At 45.1% G+C, this 25096-nt stretch overlaps 2 protein-coding genes across 2 annotated transcripts in view; both read left to right on the top strand.

Annotated features, from left to right (window-relative positions):
- The first annotated feature begins 189 nt into the window (after positions 1-189).
- On the top strand, positions 190-16093 carry cdan1 (codanin 1). Its single transcript, XM_064927734.1, has 25 exons — positions 190-340; positions 747-1513; positions 1674-1907; positions 2156-2352; positions 2665-2778; positions 2964-3042; positions 3232-3352; positions 3503-3702; positions 3880-3955; positions 4038-4243; positions 4469-4589; positions 4742-4885; positions 5119-5285; positions 5509-5680; positions 5779-5833; positions 6922-7058; positions 7248-7351; positions 8010-8159; positions 8330-8393; positions 8619-8936; positions 9197-9304; positions 13101-13164; positions 13849-14093; positions 14763-14870; positions 15053-16093. The coding sequence occupies exons 1-25, from the start codon at positions 263-265 to the stop codon at positions 15170-15172; spliced, it is 4149 nt and encodes a 1382-aa protein (XP_064783806.1). The 5' UTR covers positions 190-262; the 3' UTR covers positions 15173-16093.
- A 250-nt stretch (positions 16094-16343) lies between these two features.
- The window catches only part of stard9 (StAR-related lipid transfer (START) domain containing 9), a 59935-nt gene continuing 51182 nt past the window's right edge, over positions 16344-25096 (top strand). Inside the window, exons 1-3 of the mRNA XM_064927735.1 lie at positions 16344-16582; positions 19070-19139; positions 23775-23891. Of these exons, the coding sequence (XP_064783807.1) occupies positions 16536-16582; positions 19070-19139; positions 23775-23891 (234 nt within the window). The 5' untranslated portion in view covers positions 16344-16535. The remainder of the gene's footprint in view (positions 16583-19069; positions 19140-23774; positions 23892-25096) is intronic.

Below are 25096 nucleotides of genomic sequence, written 5' to 3' on the forward strand. Positions count from 1 at the left end.
TGCACTATTGTATTGCAAATGTCACATTTGCCTAGTATTTTCACGTAATATTGGAATCGGTTCCGGTTTGAGTGCTGTTTGCACTTAAACGTTGATTTGTCAGTCGCAGGAAATGATCTGGACGGAAGTAGACATGCTGTCCTGTTTCTGGAGCGCGCTCCAGGGCAATGCAGTAGCGACATTCGCGCGCCTGCTCCCATTCTGGTCCGCCCCCAACTCCAAGCAGCAGGCAGAGTGCCAGACGGCGCCTGCTCAGACCAGAATGGCGGCTCTTTTGGAATCGCTGCTGCAGAAGGAAGTGGACGCTATCAAGGCCGTAGAATGGCTAAAACACGACGGGGTAAGTGACAATTGCAAACCGGAGATTAAGTGGATTTCGTGGGGTTTGGTTTCAATAGTTTTGCGTGCGCTGGGAAATGTCATCGTGGAACGGATGTAAACAAAACTTTTTCCACTGCTCGCTCACCTGCTGTTTTCAATATGGCAACTAGGCTAGCTAGCCAGTTTGCTAGCTAACTGTTATGAAATCAATAGCTTACCAGATAGTCAACTGACAACTCGCATCATCTTCAGAATGATGTAAATCATGTCATCAACTAACGTAACTAGTTCTTTAGGAAAGTATTGCTAGCTAGCTAATGATGACTACTTCAAGATAACTAGCTAACGTTAGCTAGTTAACGTTATGTAGCTAGATATTCTTGAGATGTTCTCATACATTCTTCCTACTGTTATTGTCACAACAGGACAGTGACAGCTTGGCATGGTGTAAGCCACTGAAGATCGAAAGACAGGAGTTTGTTCCTTTCCTGTTGAACTTCCTGCGAGAGCAGAGCTGCTCCACCCTCACCCATGGCCCTGCCACACCCGCCAAGACCCCCAGCCACCCCAGGGTCTCCCAGCCCTCTCAGCAGGGGCCAGGCTTCTCCAGTGAGCATAGGGAGGGCTGCAGATCTACCGGACCTGGAACCGGTCCTCGTAGTGCCAGCCGTGTACAGTTATTCTCCTCCACTCCCTCCCTGTCTCCTGGGGCTGAGTGGGATACTACCCAACCCCCATCTGGCTCCCACTGCCTGGGTGGGATCAGTGCCCTCAGTAGTCCTTCCTTCAGCTCAGCCAGGAGCCCTGCTCCAGCCTCCACCTCCAGGCACACTCCCTCAGAGCGCCGCTCCACCCAGAGAGCCAGTTTGGGGGATTTCATGCCGTCACCTCCAGAGCTCCAGCACCACCACAGCCTCAGCTTGGGGGTCCAGCAGCAGCCGCGTGGCCGCAGGAGGAGTGCCGGGATGGGAGGGCAAGGAAGGCAGGGTGGGGGGCGTGGTGTGTTCCAGACTGAGGAGGTGGGGCCAGGAAGATCTGAGGGTGGTGGGAGGAAGGGAAGGGGAGGAGGGCCTAATAAAATGGGTGACCCAGCTGTGTCACCTCCAATGGCTCAGGTGACAACGCATGTCCAGCTCAACTTAACCAATCTGGAAGACTTCCCACCTATGGGGATGTCGCATGCATCACCAGCGTGAGTTCTGTTCTATGCCTTGAATTGAATTTAAGAACACTGAATGAAACGTTCTCACCTATGAATTAAGAGATCCATCAAAAATATCTTCAACCAAAACAATGAACAACAATGTTATTTTTATCATACTGTTCTGTCCTCCCCACTTTTTTTCCACTAGACTGCAGACAAAACCATCTCGGAGGATCAACCCAACCCCAGTCAGTGCAGAGCGGCCTCACTCCAGACCGAAGACCTGTTTCACTTCCACCCCGTTCAGCACCAGGCCCTCCAGCCCACCCCCAGTCCCAGAGGCAGTCACTGGGGCCATCGAAGGGAGCATCACTGGGGCCCTGAACGTATCCCACTCTCTCCTCAGTCTGCAGGAGGAGAGAGAACTGCTAAAGAGAGTGAAGTAAGTGGGTTAAGAATGCGAGTGACCATTATAACACACACCTTCTATGACTGATTTCCCAAACACAGAGTCAGCCAAATCCTGTACAAAACATTTTTTTAGTGGAAAATCTCAATTGAAAGTTTTTTTTAAATCCAGGAGTAGTCTTATTTGGGATCATGAAGCCAGTCCTTTTTCTACCTCTGTCAATCTCAATTATCTCATTTGTTGTTTGGGGGCATTTTCAATCTGTTACTTGTTTTTTGTAGGTGTAAACGAGCCCAGCAGGTGGGCTCCCCTCTACCCACCTCTTTGGACCCCAGTACCCCTACCAAATCAGGGCTCCGGCCAGTATCGGGCTCCAAAATGACCCCTGTCACCCAGGGGTCATGTCCTGACCCCTCTAAAGTCACCTTGACCTCTGAACTGGACCTTCTGGCTGACCTCTACTGCACCTGCATCTCTGGTACATGACCTGTAGGGGGAGACAGTGTTTCATGCTAGAGGGGGGTTAACCTGGTCCTTGTGATGGTCCCAGATATCTTTTTGCTGTCTGCATTGATTATAGAAGTTGGCACAACAGATCTGTGACCAGGCTATGGTTGGCTAGCTATAAATCAAAATGTGTTCTTTTGGAAATATTTTAAGTACTTTAGTTGAAGTAATGTGCATTTAGTGCGATTTACAAAAAATATATTTTTTTTAAATTACTGTTGTGTAATAACATTAATTCTGGTGAAGATTCTAATGTTGTGTTTGGTCTATCTCTTTCTGACAGAGAACCTAGTTCCCAACGTGTTCCTGGAACTGTTCTTTGTGCTGCAGCTTCTGACATCTAGAACACCAGCCGTCACAGAGGAAGAGGACAAGGATCTAAGTATGGGGACGTTAGGTGAGAGGTGGAGATTCTTTAACATGACCAGTAATCAGTATGGATGGAGTTTTGTAATATATATATGTAATATTCTTTCTTTTATTCTTTCTTTCAAATGTATTTATTTAAATGTATGGGTTAATTAATGTCTTATTGATGACAATATGATTTTGCTTAAAACCTTTTGTGTTTGAGCTACACAGACGTCCTGGAAAGAGGCTACCTCAGCAAGGTGCACAACTGTGTCTACTTCTCTGTCAGGGTGCTGGAGAATCAGTTTGAGTGAGTTCTTCCTTCTTTCTGGGGATATTATACTGAACATTTAAGATTGGAATCCTATGATAGTCTGGCTCCATATGTGTTTGTACCGGACCTGCACTCTTGGCTAGGTCTCCCTTGTAAAAGAGGTCATTTGACGTCAATGTGACAACCTGGCGAAATAAAGGTTAAAACAATCTTTGTCTGTGTCAGGTTGGTGTCTCACCTGGACAAAGACACCCTGCGTCTCTTGGCTGAGAACGAGAGGGTGACCTGCTTCTCTCCGTCCCTGAGGAACAGACTGACTCTGGCCCAGGACCTCAGCACAGCCAAGGTACATAGCCCAACATGACAAGAGCACTAATACACTCATGTTTCGTTCTCTTCAGTCAACTCCGAAGTAAACAGCAATTCACATTTTCCTAATCGCAAAGCAATGAATTGAAATGTAATTGAGCCCAGCCCTCTCTCTCTTCCCTTCCAGGTCTCGCCCTCTGTGGACACCTTCATCCACTCTGTCCCGTTCCAGCCTGCCACTGACAACCGCTCCAACTTCAGCAGTGACAAGGCCTTCCACACCTTCAAGAAGCAGAGGGATATTTTCTACGAGGTGCTGCGAGAGTGGGAAGACTTCCACAAGGAACCTAGATGGGAGTTTGAAGCTGAACTAGGCAATAGGGTCAGGTAAGACCAATACTAGTGGTAGCAAACTAATGGCCAGTTTCACAGAATGAGTTTAAGCCTATTCCTGGACTATAAAAAGGCTCTGGTTCCAGCAAAATGTGATGTCTTTTCTTATAGGAGTAGGCCTTGTTATTGGTCATGTTATAATGGTGGTGCTGTTGTGCTTCCTCCTTTCAGAGGAATGGTGAGTCAACTGAACTCCACTGGAAACCACTCCCATTTCGCCAGACTCTTCCTCAAGCAGTTGGTGCAGGTATGGAATTGGGATGGTGCAATTACACACACACACACACACTCGCGCTCTCTCTCTCGCTAACACCCCTCTCTCCCTCTAGATGTGCAAAGGTCCCCGTGCTCTGGGCTCGCCGGGCGACACCCCCGACGCGGACCTGCTAGGCATGCTGGGAGCAGACAGCCTGGGGCGTCTAAAGCGTCTGGAGGAGCGTCTGATCCAGCCCCAAGGCATTCTGGGACCCTGTCCTCCACCAGCCTTCCCGGGACACCAGGAGTTCTTCAGGGACTTCTTAAAGACCGCAAGCTGGTGAGATTGACAGTGATGTTCCAGCTTGGATACAATGCAGTCGCATTTTGCAGATTACCAGATTGTCAAATCATATTGATCGGATTCCCGCAGTGTGCAACACTACTTGTGCATTTTGCAGCGATCTTATACGGACTGATTGTTCCCAGATCTATACAGATGCGTAAGTATCCTGATTTGTCATTTGGGTGAACGTCTACCCGTAACCATACCTCTCTGTCCTAGCTGCCAGCTGAACCAGCACCTGAAGGACAGTCTGTGTCAGCAACTCCTCCAGCTTGACGAGGTGTCCGTCCTGGCTCCTGTGGTCTCCAGTACCGAGGGAGAGGGAGACATGGAACAACAAGTCAGCACTGATTACTCTGTAGACCTGGTGCAAGATCTCTCACCTCAATCAGAATGGGGCTTGGTGGAGAATATATTTTCTTGTTTTAATACCCCCTTTCCCATATCTCCTCTCTCTCGCCCTTTCTCTGTGCCACCTCATCTCTCTCTCAGGATGAGAAGCAGCGTTTCTCCTCTGTCCTGCTGTTGGCTCGTCTCCTAGCTAAGTTCCTGGGTTATATCTCCTTCCTGCCATACCAGACCTCTGAGAGGCCCTCCAGGGAGATACAGGAGGCTGCTGCCAACCTCCGCAGCAAGGTACTGTGGCACCAGACTTGGAATAGTAGTCGGTGGAAGCAATTCAGGAAGTAGACTTCAAACCAGAATTGACTGAATTGAAATGTCACTGACCCTCACCCTGGTTGGAAGAGGCATATTTTTTTTCATTCATCCGCAGAAGATAACAATTTTATTACAAGTCAGTAAAGTACTAGTTTCTTACCAGATTGTGGCTTCCCTCCTCTGTGCTTTTTCCTTCCCTCCATTCTCAGAGTATGTCTGTGCTGGATGTGTGTGCGGTCCTGCGTAGCTGTGTTCGTAGGAGACGGACCATCCTGACTGTGCCCTGGCTGGTGGAGTTCCTCTCCATGTTGGACTTCACCGGTCCCTTCCTCCTCTGCTACAGGACCGTTCTGGGACTGCTGCTCAGCCTATACAGGTGTGTGGTACTTTCTCTATCATTCTCCTTTTTTAGTGCTTTCACTCTCTCTCTTGCATGTGTTCTCCACTCTCCTTCTACCTTCTTCTTGTCTCCAGTTTCTTCCTTCATTTCTCCCTTTCTCTTTCTACCCATCTCTCCTTCTTCTTCTATTTCTCCCTTTCCACTCTGCTTCCCCGTCTCGTGATCTGAAGTCCTGACCCAGTGTGTGTGTGTCTCTTAGGCGGCTGGTGCTGTCCAGAGAAGGAGAGGTGTGTTACCTGAATCAGCTTCTCATGGTGGCTGTTCTAGGCTGGCTGTTCCAGATCCCAGTGATCCCGGAGGAGCTTTTCTTCACTACTGATTTCGCTGTAGCTGTCGAGCTAGAGGAGAGCCAGACCAACGTCCAGGGACTTGTGAGTAAACTGGAATGGTTCTTCTCAATTACATTTGAAGGCGAAATGCCACGGTCTTTTCATGAGTTTTGATGAACTTGTTTTTTTGTTTATTTTAGGACTGTCTCCCCCTGGTGGACCAACAGCTCCTCTACACCTGCTGTCCTTTCCTGTGTGGGTACATCCATAGAAATCAAGAGTAATTTATAGTAATGTAATCTGTTAGTTGCTAGTTACACGTCCAAAATTGTAATCAGTAATGCAACTTTTGGATTACCAAAACTGATTACATGCAGTTACTTTTAGATTACTTTGCCCTTGAGAGGCATTTTAAGACAAAAATGTATGTTACCAATTGAACGACATCTATTGCAGGATAAATCCATGTTAATTTTTGCATAGCATTATATCTGTACATTGATATAATTTATAAGTCCAAAAATGTATGTAGCAACTACAGATTGCCCTTTAATAAGTTTGAGAGTTTGAGCATGTGTCCATTAGGCCTATGGATTTTTTTTATCAGCATGAATTAGATTGAGCAATAAAAGCCCCACGTTTATTCCATAGGCTTGGATCCGAGCTATGCAGTTGTTGCAAGAGTGCATTTTTCACTGGCTGTCCACTGGTTTCAAGAAGAACGATTGATAGGCAGCTTAAACTTCTTGAAATACACATTTAGATTTGTGAACAGCCATCCACAATCCGTAAGGCGCAAATAGCTAAATCAGAGAGGAGCTGTGTGATTCACATCAATGCGCTATGTAGATGTCAATAATAAGTGATATCCGTATCGCCGTAGACTACACCCCTGCTGTCATCCGTACCTCCAAGCCTTTATTCAAGTTGGATAATCTTGGGATGCCGACAGCAGTCGCACCATTGGAAGACACAGCTTGGACTGTAGCCGAGTCGCTCAGGTGGAACAAACTTAAGCGTGCGCCTTTTTTCAATGCTGATTTGAATGTCATTGAGAAAACAACAGAAGTGTCTTTTTTTTTCTCTCTCTCGCAAACATCCGTTCTGAATTTAAAAGTAATCGTCTAAGTTTTTCAAAAGTATCTGATTACAATATTTTTGCTGGTAACGGATTACAGTTACCGTTGTTTTTGTAATCCCTTACATCTAATCCGTTCCTCCCCAACTCTGGCAATAGACAATAGTTATTCTATTTCTACGTGTACAAAGTCTTCTGCAGGGGCCCCGAATGGTGTTCTCACAATTGTAGCTGTTTGATTATCTGTTCTATCTCCTGTTTTCAGGTGAGTTCCGTAAGCTCCTCGCTGCCTTTGTGGCCGGTAGCTCTGCCAGGGGTGGAGGCCTCATCCGTAAGATCACCCCTACCTCTGCTGAGCTGAGAGGTACCCCCACCACCACCAGGTCACAGCAAAAACGACAGGTACGGTTCTAGGAGTAGCTGGCCTAGTGGTTAGTGCCCCGGGTTCCAATCCGACGTACTGCCTTATGTGATACTCTTCTACTATCTTTCTGACCGTCTCTCCTCTTCCCAGCATAGCATACTAAATAGGAAGAAAAGTGTCTCTAGAAGCATGTTGATTTGTCTGTGTTGTCACCTTTGTCTGTAAAGGTGGATTTGGAGCAAGCCTTCTTCCATAACCAGCCTCCATCTCTCAGACGAACGGTGGAGTTTGTAGCTGAGAGGGTGGGATCCAACTGTGTCAAGCATATGAAGTGGGTACTGTCGTGTGTGTGTGTGTGTGTGTGTGTGTGTGTGTGTGTGTGTGTGTGTGTACTGTGTACAAAACATTAGGAACACCTTTCTAATATTGAGTTGCACCCCCTTTTGCCCTCAGAACAGCCTCAGTTTGCCAGGGCATGGACTCTACAATGTGTCAACTGTTCCACATGGATGCTGGCCCATGTTGACTCTAATGATTCCCACAGTTGTGTCCAGTTGGCTGGATGTCCTTTGGGTGGTGGACCATTCTTAAGACCCACGGGAAACTGTTGAGCGTGAAAAACCCAGCAGCGTTGCAGTTCTTGACCCACCCAAACCGGTGTGCCTGGCACCTACGACCATACCCCGTTCAAAGGCACTTAAATATTTTGTCTTGCTCTTTCACCCTCTGAATGACACAAACAGAATCCATGTCTGAAGACCTAAAAATCCTTCTTTAACCCGCCTCCTCCCCTTTATCCAGATTGTTTGAAGTGGATTTAACAGGTGTCATCAATACAGGATCAAAGCTTTCACTTGGTCGGCCTATGTCATTGAAAGAGGTGTTCCTAATGTTTTGTACACTCGTATATAATATAGTGATCGTATGTATCCACTGTTTGTAGGTGTCTGTGTTGATACGTGTAGTATCCTCATGTGACTGTTTTGCAGGGTCACGCTGGTGTGTGAGCTGGTCCGTGGTGGAGAGAGGTTGCTGAGGGAGGGGCTGACGTCACCAGGGGCCAACCCTCTGATACTCAACGACTCCATCTGTGCTCAGCTCTGTGACGGGGGCCAGGAGGCTCTGGAGAGAGCTACCAGGTACACATGGTTTCGTCTATGTGTGGTTATAAACTTGATTCATGGAGCTTGCCAATGAAATGGTCCCTAAAGTGCAAGTCCTGCCTATGGTACTATTTTTAAACCCAGCTCTGTATGGGATGTGACTCTAATTTGTATGGGGCTTTGACTACAGACTCTTGTGCGTTCAGGTTTTGCAGTGAGAAGGGTCCAGAAGCCATCCGGGTTCTTCTTCCTGACGAGACGTCTCCCGCTGTAAGTCTATTCAGCGTTGCTCTTTTAACTCTTGTCTACATTGACATGCCAGTCATTTAGCAGACGCTCTTATCTAGAGCTACATACAGTTAGTGCATCGGTCTAAAGATAGCTAGGTGAGACAACCGCGTGTCACACTCGTGGTACATTTTCTTTCTGAATAAAATAGCTATGGCTAAATCAGTCCTTGCTGACGATGCTAACATGCGTTGTCTCTCCCGCCAGGTTCTCACTACGTCTGAGAACATCACCAAGCGCCTGGCCACTGAGAAGGCCTATAGCTGGCTCTCCTCCAACATCACAGCCCTGGTCAAGCGAGAGTGGAAAACAAAGTTTGACCGTGTGATGAAGTCTCTTCCCAGCCCAGAGGCTAGTGGTGTGGAAGGTTCTGGTCTTGTAGCTAAAGCTGGAGCTGCAGCAGTCTCCCAGGAGCAGTCACGTACCCCAAAACGGGACATGGGCAAGGAGGAGGCTGTGACGTCCTGCCCTCCAGGCTGCCCCCACAGTGCACCACTACCATCTGATGTCCTGGTAGAGATTAAGGTAATGTTCTAATGAATGAAGAATACCAGGATGTAATGCTATCCTTATTATAGACACTAGTTTGGAGCTAGGAACACAAGCGTTCCGCTACATCCGCAAAAACATTTACTAAATATGTGTATGTGACCAATCGAATTTGATTTGACTTTGATAGATAGCATAAAATCGATCAGAATAATGGTATATTTATGTGAGGTTCAGCTCTGGTGAATCAGTCTTATTGATGATAATATAAAAGAGGATGATTGTGCCCCCTACAGGAGGTGTTGAGTATTGCAGTAGGCCCGAGGTCTGAAAAGGAGGCGTTGACTTGTCTTCAGCTGAACGCTCTACTGGGCAAAGTAGGAGAGACACTGAGCTGCAAAAAGGTACCGCAGGCTTTTGTCACCTCGGTCCTGATTAACACATGCTTTATACTCCCGCAATGAACATGGGTTTATGGTTCAGATAGAGGTCCTGCATAGGGCCGTTGCGGTGACAGTATTACATCCACACCTGCAGTCATGACCGCAGTCAAAATTCCACGTGACCGTTTGAGTCATGGTAATCTGTGCCCTTTGACATGAATGGCACTGATGCGTTGGCAGTACCCAAATCTCTAACGATCATCGGGTCACTAATGGCCTGGTACTCAGGTCTCGGTTGTCCCTCGAACCCACTCTGACATCAATGCAAATACAATTGAAAATCTCATCAAAACAGTGTCATGCTTTTGAAACTCACTGTTAGTCTACAGTGTTTGACCTCACTGTGATCGATCACTCTGAAGAAAGAAGTTCAACAACAAGTGGTAGCTGAGTGGAAAACGTGGTCGTTGTGGATGTTGTTTCAAAGCCAAACACAACTAAATGGACAGAGCTTTCTACGGTGATGATTAATGCAAAGCATTTAAGGCATCTCATGAAGAACACCCATTGGCATATTAAAGCTTATGCATAGGCCTGTATAAAGCCTGAATTAAAATGACGTTATACAGTAGGCCTATATAGCCTTCCGCAAATTACGCACGGCAGAAAAACATTTTAAAAAATACAACAGATTTAAGATGTCTTTGGTAAACAATTGTCTAGCCTATAGGCTTCTCCATACTAGATGGCATGGTTACCTTATGATACGCTCCAAATGTTCTATCTATGAGTCTGGGAGAGAACGTATAGGCCTAGGTGATGCAGTTGGTTCATTCACTTACCGAGTATAGTTAGCCTACAATTATAGTGAATTTGTATTTGATCTTGAATAGCCTACTAATAGGGTCTTTAAAAAATATATTATCATAATTAATATCTCACCACCATGCGTTTCCGTCTCTTCTCTCTCCTTCAATACTTTCTCGAGGACGCGGAGACAGGGGCTGTCAACAGTTTAATGAAATGTGTTTCGTTGGTTAAACATGTTACTATCGATGTTCGTGAACAGATTTCGCTTGCTTTCCCAAATGAAGCACAGGGTAGCTGCAGGAACTGGGATAGAGAGCCCATGGCATATAGAGTTTAGTTGGAATATCAGCTGTCGCGCAGCGAAAGGCTGCTCCTCAAACGGGTTGACGCGTGAAGTGAAATAAGTGTTCTTATGAGCCCAGACATTTCTACATGCAATCCTGTGTGAAAGCAGAGTTCTAATGGTTGCCACTAGAAAGAGGAGGATCCCAGCTTTCTAGTACTAATATATTTATTTCTCAGCTGCTAATATTATGCACATTGCTCTACTGTAAAACCGGAGTAGCCTACCCAGCATAAAAGGAACCGCAAGAAACCACAACCTCCATTCACTATTCGAGTGCAAATGGATGACATGTCTTTTTTCCCATGCCGCTGTTTCTGCCCATGTTGATATATGGCCCATTCTAAATTAGAACTACTTTTACATGATAGTTAAGACAATATTACATTTAGAATAGTGAAAATATGATCACTTGATGAGAGAACAGCATGTTCAGCCTGAGGCAAGGAACAGAGCACCTGCTTCTTCTTTTTTTGTTGCAACTTTCCCATATCATCAATACCCTATAATCGCATCATGCAGCTCATATATCTTTTCTAAGGTTTGTGTCATTCACAACTAAAGTTGCCAAGTAACTCTAAATCTAGTGTATAGGACCTGTTTCAAATGATCACTTTTACTCTCAACATAGCGCTACATATGCGCAGTGCACGCTCGCTCGGGAATGGGGGGGAAAAGGTAAATAATGTTTATAAGCATATCTTAACAGACTACCTACAGGTCGAGGGTGCCATTGGCATGGCCAGATAATGTGCATTAGGCCGACTCAGAATACACTATTTTGTTCTTATGAAATACATTTTAATGTTGTTTTTTAGACCTGCCTAACCCTAAAATAAATGCGGTGCATTCAAAAAGTATTCACTCCTTCACTTTTTTTACATTTTATGTTAGTCTTATTCTAATGTATTCAAGTGTTTGTTTTTCCCCCCTCATCAATCTACACACAATACCCCATAATGACAAAGCAGAAACGGGTTTTAAGAAAAGTTTTCAAATGTATTAAAAATAAAATGATATCACTTTTACTTAAGTGTTCAGACCTTTTACTCAGTACTTTGTTGAAGCACCTTTGGCAGCGATTACAGCATCAAGTCTTCTTGGTTATGACGCTACAAGCTTGGCACACCTGTATTTGGGGAGTTTCTTCCATTCTTCTCTGCAGATCCTCTCAAGCTCTGTCAGGTTGGATGGGGAACGTCGTTCCACATCTTTTTTCAGGTTTCTCCAGAGATGTTCGATCGGGTTCAAGTCCGGGCTCTGGCAGGGCCACTCAAGGACATTCACAGATTTGTCCCGAAGCCACTCCTGCATTGTCTTGGCTGTGTGCTAACGGGTTGTTGTCCTGTTGGAAGGTGAACATTTTCCCCAGGCTGAGGTGCCGAGCGCTCGGGAGCAGGTTTTCATCATGGATCTCGCTATACTTTGCTCCTTTCATCTTTCCCTTAATCCTGACTAGTCTCCCAGTCCCTGCTGCTGAGAAACATCCCCACAGCATGATTCTGCCACCACCATGCTTTACTGTAGAGATGGGGCCAGGTTTCCTCCAGACGTGACTCTTGGCATTCAGGCCAAGGAGTTCAATCAGACCAGAGAATCTTGTTTCTCATGGTCTGAGAGTTCTTTAGGTGCCTCTTAGCAAACTCCAAGCGGGCTGTCGTGGCTTTTTACTGAGGAGTGGCTTCTGCATAAAGGCCTGATTGGTGGAGTGCTGCAGAGATGGTTGTCCGTCTGAAAGGTTCTCCCATCTCCACAGAGGAGATGGGAGAGTAGTACTGGACCAAGAGTGACCATTGGGTTCTTGGTCACCTCCCTGACCAAGGCCCTTCTTCCCCGATTGCTCAGTTTGGCCGGGCGGTAGTTCCAAACTTCTTCAGTTTAAGAATAATGGAAGCCACTGTGATCTTGGGGACCTTCAATGCCGCAGTCATTTTTTGATACCCATCCCTACATCTGTGCCCCAACACAATCCTCGAAGCTCTACGTACAATTCCTTCAACCTCATGACTTGGTTTTTGCTCTGACATGCACTGTCAACTGTGGGACCTTATATATATATATATATATAAGGTCCCACAGTTGACAGTGCATGTCAGAGCAAAAACCAGGTGTGTGCCTTTCCAAATCATGTCCAATCAATTGAATTTACCACAGGTGGACTCATCAAGTTGTAGAAACATCTCAAGGATGATCAATGGAAACAGGCTGCACCTGAGCTCAATTTTGAGTCTCATAGTAAAGGGTCTGAATACTTATTTAAATAAGGTATTTCTGTTTTTTTATTTTTAGTACATTTGCCAGAAATCTAATCCTGTTTTCTCTTTGTCATTATGGGGTATTTTGTGTAGATTGATGAGGGGAAAAATGTATTTAATCCATTTTAGAATAAGGCTGTAAGTTAACAATGTGGGGTGTGAATACTTTCCAAATGCACTGTAGATGTTTCAACTGTGGCCATCAGCGGTTTGCATGCGTGCCGGCTTGGAGATGCTAAACGTGTTTGTTAAATAATGGTCAAATAAACGTGAGAACGGCTGTCATTTGCATGACAGTTACCGGCTGGCGGAATGTCATGACGGCCACAGACCTAGACATGTATACTACAAGTTTGTTTTTGATTTGTATTTATTCTCTCCCCTCTCCCTCCTACCTATTACTTCACAGTTCTCATTCCCAATGCCTGAACAGATGCTGATACGTTGCACCGTCCTACTAGCCTGTAAACTAGGTAAGATGACGAGAGCTGGGACTACGGCTAGAAACCAGGTCGGGGGGAGATGCACTGACTGTATGAAACATTAGGACCACCTGCTCTTTCCATGAGGAGGAGGTGAAAGCTATTATCCCTTATTGATGTCACTTTAATCAGTGTAGATTGAAGGGGAGGAGACAGATTTTAAAGCCTCGAGACATGGATTGTGTGTGTCATTCAGCGGGTGAACGGGCAAGACAAAATATTTAAGTGCCTTTTGAATGGGGTATGGTCGTAGGTGCCAGGCCCACCGTTTTGAGTGCGTCAAGAACTGCAGCTCTGTTGGGTTTTTTACGCTCGACAGTTTCCTGTGTGTATCAAGAACGGTCCACCACATCCAGCCAACTGGACACAACTGTGGGAAGCATTGAAGTCAACATGGGCCAGCATCCCTGTGGAACGCTTTTGACACCATGTCCCGACAAATTCGGGCTGTTCTGAGGGAAAAAGGGGGGTGCAACTCAATATTAGTAAGGTGTTCCTAATGTTTTGTACACTGTGTACATTAATTTGCCTGTTGCCAAGACCTCCATTGTTATCATGCCCTCAATGCATGTCCTGTAGGACAAGGGTTGGCTACAGCATGTACATTATGGAATGAAGCCAGATGAGACCTAATGTTTATCATCGTTGAATTTGTGTGTATGTGTGTCTGCACAGTTTCAGGGGAGCTGCCCATGGTGTCCCCACAGGAGGAATGTGGTAGGACAGTGTCTCCTGGTAGGTCAGTGTCTCCTGATCCAGTACTACCAGACTCACCAGTCCAAAGGGTAGGCTTTTCAATCAAAGTCCTGCTGGAGCAGTTGATCCTCCTGTGGGGGAGAGACTGTTGTTCATCAGCCCCCCTCCACCTGCTCTTCACAGAAATGACACTCAGTGCTGTCCTCATGGCCAGCGACTCACAGGTACGTCTCACTATAGCCTACATGTGCATAGCTACTTGGTGTATGTTATGTTTATGTTTATACAGTTGAAGTCGGATGTTTACATACACTGAGGTTGGAGTCATTAACTCGATTTTTAACCACTCCACAAATGTCTTGTTAACAAACTATAGTTTTGGCAAGTCAGTTAGGACATCTACTTTGTGCGTGACACAATACATTTTTCCAACAATTATTTACAGACAGATTATTTCACTTTTAATTCACTGTATCACAATTCCAGTGGGTCAGAAGTTTACATACACGAGTTGACTGTGCCTTTAAACAGCTTGGAAAATATCATGGCTTTAGAAGCTTCTGATTGACCTCATTTGAGTCTGACCTCACAATGTAGAAATGTAGAAAATAGTCAAAATAAAGAAAAACCCTTGACCATTTGACCGGTAGTGTATGTATTGAAGAAATTACTTGCATTGACTGATATGTGGTTGTTTTACCTACCTTTGTTGAATGCACTTACTGTAAGTCACCCTGGAAAATTGCATCTGCTAAATTGCCTACATGTAAATGTCATCCTAAATGTAATTATGTCAACCTTATTTCATCGACAATTCTGTAGACGCGAGGATGTGAAGCTCAGGTTTTATGCCCTCCAGATAAACCAGCATGCTCTCTGTCATATCTCTACAGTGGGACAACTTCCTGTTCCTGGTCAGACAGCTGGTAGAGCGGGGGATTCTGGGAGAGGAAGAAGTGGTCTCTCATTGGAGGAAGCTGTCACAGTTACCCTGGCCAACGGTGATTGTTTGCTTGAAACTTGAAACATGTCTGTCTCCTCCGCACTGCGCGGAACAGGAAATCTGTGGTGCTCATTGTGATAACTGTTCAAGAGAATTTAGTCAAGCGAAACCTGACAACTGTTAAAGACATATACACTCTATGACTGCTTATGAATAACTATCTCTCTTTTCACTATTTAGGAATTCATAGAGAAGATCCAGCAGCAGTCCTCTTCCACCACATCCCTTCCTCTGCCTGAGCTTCAGAACCACATGGACATGTTGCAGGTCTCACCACAACCTGTAGAGGGAGCCAACTAACCATCTCGACAAAAAAACACATGACTCTGAGAGACACATGCTCTGTTGGCCAACACTGCCCAGTCTGTTAGAAGACATATGTCACTGACAGGTGTAGCTGAACTCTACTACTCTGGCCAGTCAGTCCATAGTGCCGTTCTAGGTTCCTGAGATGTTAAACACACACACAGACCGTGTTTAGATGAACAGCCATTGTGTACAGAACAGAGGAGACAATCACCTGGAACATCACTCATCTGTACAGCCAGCCACAGTCAGTTCAGACTAAGCCCTAGCCGCAAACATCGTTAGGGTAAGGGTTAGGGCCAAAGGGTAGGGAGCGAGTTGGGACCGGCTGACACTGTCCTGTTTAGAGGTGCAAATGGAAACCAAAAAGTCCTGCTGCTCAGGACTCGTGGTGGAGCCATAGGCCAGGGGGAAGGGTGTACCAGAAGGCTGAGAACGAGGGGTGCAGTATCAATAAAATAATAACTAACTTGATGGACAGACACTAGTAAATCAAAAATGGACAACAACTAAAAAACATGAGAAACCAATCCCTACTCGACCCCTACTGCCCTAGACATATGTAGGTCTGAAAGGATTATAGTAGATACTGTATGTGTCAGCATTCAGCAATAGTCGGTAAGGGCTGGCTGGGGGATGATTTGTTATTGGGCCAAGGAATGTGCCATTTCTACATGTTCACAGATAAATATGTATTTGTGTTAGCCTCAGAAGCACTTAAGAGTGTAACACAATGCCTTTAACCGTCACTCGTGATTTTGTGTGTTCATGGATGCTTTCTGTGCATTTGTAATAATGTTTAGTTCACGTTGGACTTAATGGTACCATGATTGTCTGCTGCTTTTAAACTTTACATTTTCGCATGCTGCCTGTCACACATTGAAAAATAATAAATATGTATTCTTTGGGACTAAACGGTTAGTGTTTCTGTAAGTAGGCTTTGTTTCTGTAAGTATGCTTTTGATTGAACTAATGAAGAAATATTCTTGGGGGGGGGGTCCTTTTTATTGTCATATTTCTTTGTCACTGTAGGCCTACTGTATTTGCATGAACACATTTTCATCAGGGAATTTAATGCACTTGTGAAATCTTATATGCCCCATGTTTTCTAATGGCAAGGCAAGCGTCCTCTGATCTGCCTTGCCTCACTCGGTCTCAACACACAGACTCCAGGCCAGCAGGAAGTTGCGTTCACTGTGTCCCACTGTCCGTTGAGCGTCGGGACGAAGAGGCTCTTTCTCGTGAGCGATGTCTTGATTGACGGACGGTGAATACACATTTTCCCGTTTTAACGGGTGAATGTAATTAGTAAGGGGTGTTTTTAGCATAACTCGTCGCCTTTACCAAGAGCGGAACTATGGCAAACGTGAAGGTCGCCATTCGAGTTCGCCCTCTCAACGCAAGGTAAATTCAGCCTATTTCTCTTCTCTTCTGAGTTCACTGTCAATAAAGTTGGACTACTAACTTGCTTTGCTTCGTATGCGAATGATCATTTTTAGAGTAGATGACAATAGCTGTGATTTATTCTGCTGTTGTGTGTTGTCAGTGTTACTACGCATGGGAATTGGGCAGCCCCAGCTCATTCGATCTCTTTCTTGCCTACTTTCCGATACAATGTATTTCATGTCATGATGATAAGATGTAGGTCGCCTATATGCCTTAAATGTGCATGATTTATATACTGTGCATACACCCTCGGTCTCAGTTTGCAGGTTACTTCTTGAAAGGCCACTGACAGCAGGTATAGGGCAAGGCTACACTGTCAGAATAAAAACATTTACGTTGACATTTTTAAAAATCTATTGGCTCCATTATTATGCAATTACTAAAGTAGTAATCTATATGCCACAGTAACAACAATATTGTAATTACCGTGTTAGAACAAATGAATGTGTACTGCCTTCTAGTGAATACGTATCCCGTTTGTTATATCACTCATATCACAATCTAACAAGCAACATTTGTTGGTGAAACACTCATGGGAAAACTTTTTTTGTGTCTATTTTACAGCGGCATAAACATGTTTTTATTGGGGTAGCTAGACTAGTGTAGTAAGCACTGTGCCCCACAAGCACCCTCCTATTAGCCCAAATTACAACAGTATGTCCAGTTAAAGGTCCTTTGGGGTGCTTAGGGGGTGGGGTTGTAGAGTTAAATCAAATTTAAGTTAACTGTATTTTGTCATTGCCTTTGGCCAAGCAATACAGGCCTAGTTATAAAACTTTTTTTTTTTACATCTTTGCCTGAACATCATTGGTTGTTTTAAATCCTTTCCTTGCACTTTGCATTACAAAAGGGGACTTTAATAGCTCAAATTCACTGTCATGCAAATACATGCTTCCTGGTTGTGTCTTTTACAGGGATTTAAGTTAGTGCTGTTGTGTGTGTGTGTGTGTTGTGCAGTGTGTGTGTTCATGTGTTAATGGAAAAGTGTTTTGCCCTTCGGTACAGTTTAATTGTCGCTGTCATGCCATCATTCAGGCTTTGCATTGTGACACAGAGATAACAGGAGAACCCAAGCTGTTACATGTTTCTCAAAGGACCAATAGGGCCCTACGTAATCTATCCTTTGCCAACTGACAGCCAATCCGACTCTTTCCAATTGGCTACAGTATGCTGTGAACCCTTTGGAGAGTGAGAGAAAGAGAGAAACAGAGAGGACAGCACTAGCTACTACATGTGTTACAAAGTGTCAACCCATTTGAGTAATATTTCAGTTTGTGTCAAAACAGAAGAGGCCTCATTATATTTTCCATCTCCTTCCTTCCTCCTTCCATTCATGCTGGTCGAACCCCAGTTAGAAGCCGTCTCTCTTGAGCTTGTCGTGGTTTTGGGTTGGGCTGCTGGGGTTGGCAAAATGAATCCCACGTGGTGGAGCATGTGCTTATTACAACTTCCAACAGAATCCCTGGTCTGATTTATCTACCCCGCCTCACACACCCAGACCAAGGACAGAGAAGTTCTAAGTACTATTGCAGTGTCCCTCATTGTTGCAATCCACCATTGTCGCTCAAGGAGTTTTAAAACTCATTCAGCTCTACTCTTCTACAGCCTCAGATTTCATCCTGTTGCATCATATGTGTCCAGAGTCAGCATCTGGAGCACACAGACACACACACATGGGCTTTTGTCCAAGGAATGGCTCAAGCTTTCTCACCCGAGGGACTCTTTGCAGGGCCCGTTTGGACTGTTTTCTTTTGAATAAGAACTGGACAGTGTTTTTCCAACTCTGATTCCTAGATTTTTGGGATTGTCTTTGACACCATGTAATAATAGTCTCATGTCACTAGTCTCAAGTAGCGCTTGCTAGATTTTTGTCTGCAGTCCCTCCCTCTTTAAATGTCACAAAGACAAAGTACATAAAACAGAGTTTGAAAAGGTAGCGCCGATGAAATGATGTCTCTGTAACGACCGTTAATGTAATTAGTGATTGGTCTCATGTAGCCGTCCTGTCTAACTGAGCAACGTGGGTAGATCAGAAGAGCCGATGAATGAAGGACATGGCCTGTCACCTTTAATAGTTTCTGTTATTACCTCTCACACTCAGCTAATATATAATAATACATGTCATTTTAGCAGGCGCTTTTATCCAAAGCGACTGACATTCAGGTGTGCATGCTTTTTTTTTTTATGAATTACTGGGTGGTCCCAGTAATTCAGCCCACTATCCTGACTTTACAGGCGCTGTGCTCTACTAACAGCTACAGAGGACCACCAGTTCGTGGTCATGTCTGTCCACCATGACTTTCCGTCTCCCCCCGCATCTGTTACCCGTCTCCCCAATATACCCCCTGACTGGGCAATTATAATGTGTAGTTAATGTGGGCAAATGCGTTAAACTATACAAAGGAAAGTATACTAACACAATGTCTATCGCTCTGCCTTTCACAGGGAAGGTGTGGATGGAGGGAGGCTAGCTGTGCAGGTGGAGGACAAGTTGGTTAGGATAAAGAATACTAAGGTGAGTGACATACTGGCTTCTTACACAGCATGTAACTGCACAGGTGACTCTGATACACACACACACACACACACACACACACACACACACACACACACACACACACACACACACACACACACACACACACACACACAAATGTCTCCTAAATAGTATCAGATTGGGGTTATTTTTCTTGTAACCAAAGCAGAACCCTTATTTGGGGCTATACAGAACCATTTCTTAAAGGTTCAATAAAGAACCATGGTCATAAGGTGGAACCTGTATGGGGCTATAAAGAACCCTTTCCTAAGGTTCTATAAAGAACCACTGAAAAAGGTTCTATATACTATAGCGGAAAAGGGCTCTACTATAGTTACAACCCTTTTTTATGGTTCTTTATAGAACCTTTATGGAGAATGAGAAAGGTGGGTTCTATAAAAAATCTGAAAGGTTCTTTTGTAGACCCTTTTGTAGAACCATACAGGGTTTTTTTTTCTGGTCAGCCATATTATATTGTTACATTTCCATAGGTGTTATTATTGTGTTTAATTGGCTAGTTCAACCAAGCGAGCTACCTTCTGGAACAGCTGGGGATCCCTGGCTGATTTAGTAAACTGTCCTCAATTGACACAAGGCCACACATGAGTCTTTCACAAGACACATCACTGGCCATGGTTTTATAGAATGGCATAACACAACAGATGAGATCAACTGGAATGACACTCTCACTCACGGTTGCACAAAAAGAGCTGTGCTCAAACTACGCCCCCAAAACATTGTAATCAGCCGCCTCCCTGACATTTTACTCCTCACTAAAAGAGAAAAGAACCCCTTTATGAACTGTAAAGAACCATCGAAGAGCTCAAAGTTTCTTTTTTTGAGTCATCGCGGTTCCACAAAGAACCCATCACCCTTCCCAAAGAACCCTTGAGGAAACCCTGATACTGTATATGATATTCGCATGTTCTATTGCTCTTTGATATTGGCCAATATACAGTGGGTAGAACAAGTATTTGATACACTGCCGATTTTGCAGGTTTTCCTACTAATGCTAATTAATTACTTAAAAATCATACCATGCGATTTTCTGGATTTTTGTTTTAGATTCCGTCTCTCACAGTTGAAGTGTACCTATGATAAAAAATTACAGACCTCTACATGCTTTGTAAGTAGGAAACACTGCCGATTTTGCAGGTTATCAAATACTTCTCCCCACTGTATCTCTCAATCAACATCAGAGATGTGGCGGCGATCTTGACGGACTGTTTATGTGTGTAGGGCAGGTTGAGGGCAGCAGGTTTCGAGGAGGTGGGGGCATCCAGAGGGTATGTGTCTCTTACACACAGGATGTTTACACTCAGGACTGGGCCCTTTGCTGTCTCAATCCAATATTGTTTATAATGATTATGCAGAGCCTACACTCCCTCACACGCACTGCCTCACACACTCGGAGACACTTAGAGGGAGGGACTGTCATACACAGGGCCCACAGGCACGCACACACATGTAGAAACACACACACACACAGGCAAAGGGATCCTCCCACAGACACCACAACACTCATACACACACTCCAATAGGACACTCGAAGTTGTTACAACTCAAGTTACAACCCAAGTTACAACCCTCATACCTTTGTTAGAGCAAGTGGTTTAAAACCGTCTCCGTAGCGTGACTGAGTATCTGTGACAGCTCCCCCCAATCTAATTATTGCGGGCACTGCTTTATTACTCCCTCTAGGTGACTCAAAATCAAGTTTCTTGAGTGTGAATGTTCAGCTTTGCAATATTATCGCTGGTTGTTCAGGGCTGGAGATGTTTACGGCAGAAGTTAGAGAAGGGAGAGGATATGTGTTTTTAGAAATGATGTGAAAGAGACGAGCCACATATGGTGTCCTGCTGTTATGGGAAGAATTATTTTAGGCAAGTGGGACAGTTTGGATTAAGACGGAGAATGTGAAAAGAGGGGAAGAGGAGAATGAACACAGCACACGCTCGGATGGGAGAGAGAGGGCAACGTTGAAGAAGGACGGGAGAGCAGGGGAATGAAGGAACGGAGGAGGCAGAAATGGAGATAGACGGATGGATAGAGTAATGACCACAGAGGCGAGCTCACACACCATATCTAAGCCTGTGTGCTGTGTGGTTTCACTCTCAGATCAGCCATCCGAAGCAAGGCTATTGTTTAGTATCATAACAATGGTGCATGGCTGAAGTAGCAGGTTTTCACTGCAGTCAATTGGCTGTGAGGAAAGAATAGCTTTAGTGTGGCCTAATGCTGCTGTTAGAAACTTCATTGGAGATCGACTTGATTACTGTCAGACTGTGCAGAATCCCTGATCTACAACTGTGCATCCCAAATAACTACTCGTATGGGCCCTGCTCAACCTGATCCCCTTCAACCGAGTGTGTTCTGAAACGATGGTGATGTCAGCTGTGCATACAGTGCATTCAGGAAGTATTCAGACCCCTTGACTTTTTCCGAATGTTGTTACGTTACAGCCTTATTCTAAAATGTATTAAACATTTCTTTTAAAGTTTCCTCATCAGTCTACACACAATTCTTTACACCCACCTACATGTACTATTTACCTTGACTAACCGGTACCCCCGCACACTGACTCGGTACCGGTACCCCCTGTATATAGCCTCGTTATTGTTATTTTATTGTGTTGCTATTATTTTTTACTTTAGTTTATTTAGTAAATATTTTCTTAACTGCATTGTTGTATTCGGCGCATGTGACAAATACACATTTATTGGATTTTTATTGGATTTGATGGCAAAGCAAAAACAGGATTTTAGACATAAGTTTACAGACCCTTTATTCAGTACTTTGTTGAAGCACCTTTGGCAGTGATTACAGCTTTGAGTCTTCTTGGGTATGACGCTACAAGCTTGGCACGCCTGTGTTTCTGGAGTTTCTCCCATTCTTCTCTGCAGATCCTCTCAAGCTCTGTCAGGTTGGATGGGGAGAGTCGCTGCACAGCTATTTTCTGGTCTCTCCAGAGATGTTCAATCGGGTTCCAGCCACTCCTGTGTTGCCTTGTCTGTGTGCTTAGTGTCATTGTCCTGTTGGAAGGTGAACCTTCGCCCACATTCTGAGGTCCTGGGCACTCTGGAGCAGGTTTTAATCATGGAGCTCTCTGTACTTTGCTCCGTTTATCTTTCTCTCGATCCTGACTAGTGTCCCAGTCCCTGCCACTGAAAAACACCCCCACAGTATGATGCTTCCGCCACCATGCTTCACCGTAGGGACGGTGCCAGGTTTCCTCCAGAAGTAACGCTTGGCATTCAGGACGGATATTTCAATCTTGGTTTCATCGGACAAGAGAATCTTGTTTCTCTTGGTTTGAGATTCTTTAGGTGCCATATGGCAAACTCCAAATGGGCTTTTTTACTGAGGAGTGACTTCCGTCTGGCCACTCTACCATAAAGGCCTGGTAGGTGGAGAGCTGCAAAGATGGTTGTCCTTCTGGAAGGTTCTCCCATCTCCACAGAGGAACTTTGGAGTTCTGTCAGAGTGACCATCGGGTTCTTGGTCACCTCCCTGACGAAGGTTGTTCTACCCCGTTTGCTCAGTATGTCCAGGCGGCCAGCTCTAGGAAGAGTCTTGGTGGTTCCTAACTTCTTCTGTTTAAGAATGATGGAGGCAACTGTGTTCTTGGGGACCTTCAATGCTGCAAAACATTGTTTTGATACCCTTCCCCAGATCTGTGCCTCGACACAATCCTTTTTCGGAGCTCTATGGACAGTTCCTTCGACCTCATGTCTTGGTTTTTTGCTCTGACATGCACAGTCAACTGTGTGTCCTTATATCGACAGGTGTTTGCTGTTTACCGAAACAGGATGCAACTGAACTCAAGTCCGAGTCTCATAGCAAAGGGTCTGAATACTTATGTAAATAATAAAAAATAAAAAGTCAATGTTTTATACATTTGCAAACATTTCTACACACCTGTTTTCACTTTGTCATTATAGGGTGTTGTGTGTAGATTGATTAGAAATCCAGTTTTGAATAAGGCTGTGACGTAACAAAATGTGGAAAATGGGAAGGGGGTCTGAGTACTTTCCGAATGCACTGTACACGGAGACAACGATATCTACGTGTTAAGAGAAAGCTTTGACAGTATCACGGTGAAGATACGTACGAGGTCGACGGTTTGTAAGGTCCCGCGCACAAGATGAGAGGACTGCTTGTGAAATGTTGCTCAGTTGGCTGTAAACTCAAGTTGTCCAGAGCAACAGCTCAACAGTTCTGTCCGGGCGTGTAGATACATGCTCTGCTTCAGTTGCCCCCTTCGTGGCATGGCCCTTAGTCAACAGTCAACACCAGGGCAGTCAGTCTCATTAGTAATGCTGACACTGTAGTTGATTTAAGTGGTTGTTTCTAGCAGTAACACAGGTTAACACCGGTTCTCTTGTCTGGGCTGTAACCCTGTAACCTCAGTCCCGTAAAGAATAAGCTTCGACACGCTATTTTGAAGACCCGATTTGAATGTACAGCAAAACGGGCACGTGTCTCAGTTCAGCTTAAACCGTACCTCCGCTTTGATAAGCAAGACATTTGTCCCTGAGAGTCCCTAACTGACCGACGTCTGTTGTCTCACTGTCTCTCTGTCTGTGCCCCCCCCCCTCCCCTCCCCCTCCCCAGCTGGATGGACGTCAGGACGTCCATGGAGACTCCAGGGAGAAGGTGCTGGAGTTTGGTTTTGACTACTGTTACTGGTCTGTGTCCCCAGAGGAACCACACTACGCCTCACAGGAGGAGGTAAGAGGGAGTCCTGTGTGTTGTTTGTTTGTTTGTTTTTGATTTGAGCTGTTCTTGTACCGGGTTTCGTGCCGGTTGAGTGGCGGCATCGGGCATGTGCGTGCCCAGGCATCCTTGGGGGTGTTGGCAGGGGTGGGTGTCAGTAAGCACAAAATGGGAGTGAAAGGTACTATCTGTACTTGTCCAATCAAGTGTTTTTCCACGGTCATGATGTGCCCTAAGGAACACCACCCTGGCATTTGTGTGTGAGGCAGCCGGGGGGGACATTGGGCAGGGCGGGCACGGGGAATCACAACCTGAACTGAAGGAAGACGTCCAGGGGAAATAATACTGTGTTTGGAAAGAAACAAAACGTCTTGGATATTGATTTGATTTGTGCGGGCCTCAGATTATTTTTTATGTCTCTGTAATTGGCTGATTAAATCTGTTTGTGCTGCTTTGATTGGTGGGTGCTACTGTTTTTCCTGGTGCTGATGGGAGGAGGAGCCAGAATAAGACCCACCCCCTCAGATCCAGACTAGCAGAGGCCATTGTGTCATGTTAGTTGGACCTCCGTTTATACAACTCAAACTTGATGAATTCTGCATTGTCTTGTTCTGATTCCCGGCTGAATTATTTACAAACAAGCATTTCAATTAAGGACAAGCTATGCAAGCAATGTTGCCTTTGGTGTTGAAGACAAGTACCATGACATGGGAAAAGCCTTGGACCACCATGGCTTGGTCTAGATCCAATGATTTTGTTCTGGTCTCTGTCTGTGAAGACTGGAGAGTTCCACCCTATCCTCCACCCTCCACCCCCCCTCCACCCTCTCCTCCTCCCCCACCTCAACCCTCTCCTCCACCCTCCTCCACCCTCTCTGCCTCTCCTCTGCTGTCTCTCCTCCCCTCCCCTGAGAAGTGTGTGTGTGTGTGTGTGTGTGTGTGTGTGTGTGTGTGTGTGTGTGTGTGTGTGTGTGTGTGTGTGTGTGTGTGTGTGTGTGTGTGTGTGTGTGTGTGTGTGTGTGTGTGTGTGTGTGTGTGTGTGTGTGTGTGTGAACGAGCTGTGACGGCCCACTCGCTGAAGCAAAACACAGCGCTCTTTCCTCTCTCGCTCTCTCTCAATTCAATTCACTCGGCTTTATTGGCATGGGAAACATATGTTTGCGTTGCGGAAGCAAGTGAAATGGATAAATAAAAGTGAAATAAACAATTAAAAGGGAACAG

Source organism: Oncorhynchus masou, chromosome 21 (genome assembly GCF_036934945.1).
Source record: "Oncorhynchus masou masou isolate Uvic2021 chromosome 21, UVic_Omas_1.1, whole genome shotgun sequence".
Lineage (NCBI taxonomy): Eukaryota > Metazoa > Chordata > Actinopteri > Salmoniformes > Salmonidae > Oncorhynchus > Oncorhynchus masou.

Bases quoted from the DNA above. Each gene is read 5' to 3' on its own strand.
- cdan1 (XM_064927734.1), top strand. From the start codon at position 263: ATGGCGGCTCTTTTGGAATCGCTGCTGCAGAAGGAAGTGGACGCTATC. The intron at 4,886-5,118 runs GTACTGTGGCAC...CTCCATTCTCAG, and splicing joins CTGCCAACCTCCGCAGCAAG to AGTATGTCTGTGCTGGATGT. The intron at 13,165-13,848 runs GTAAGATGACGA...GTGTCTGCACAG, and splicing joins CCTACTAGCCTGTAAACTAG to TTTCAGGGGAGCTGCCCATG.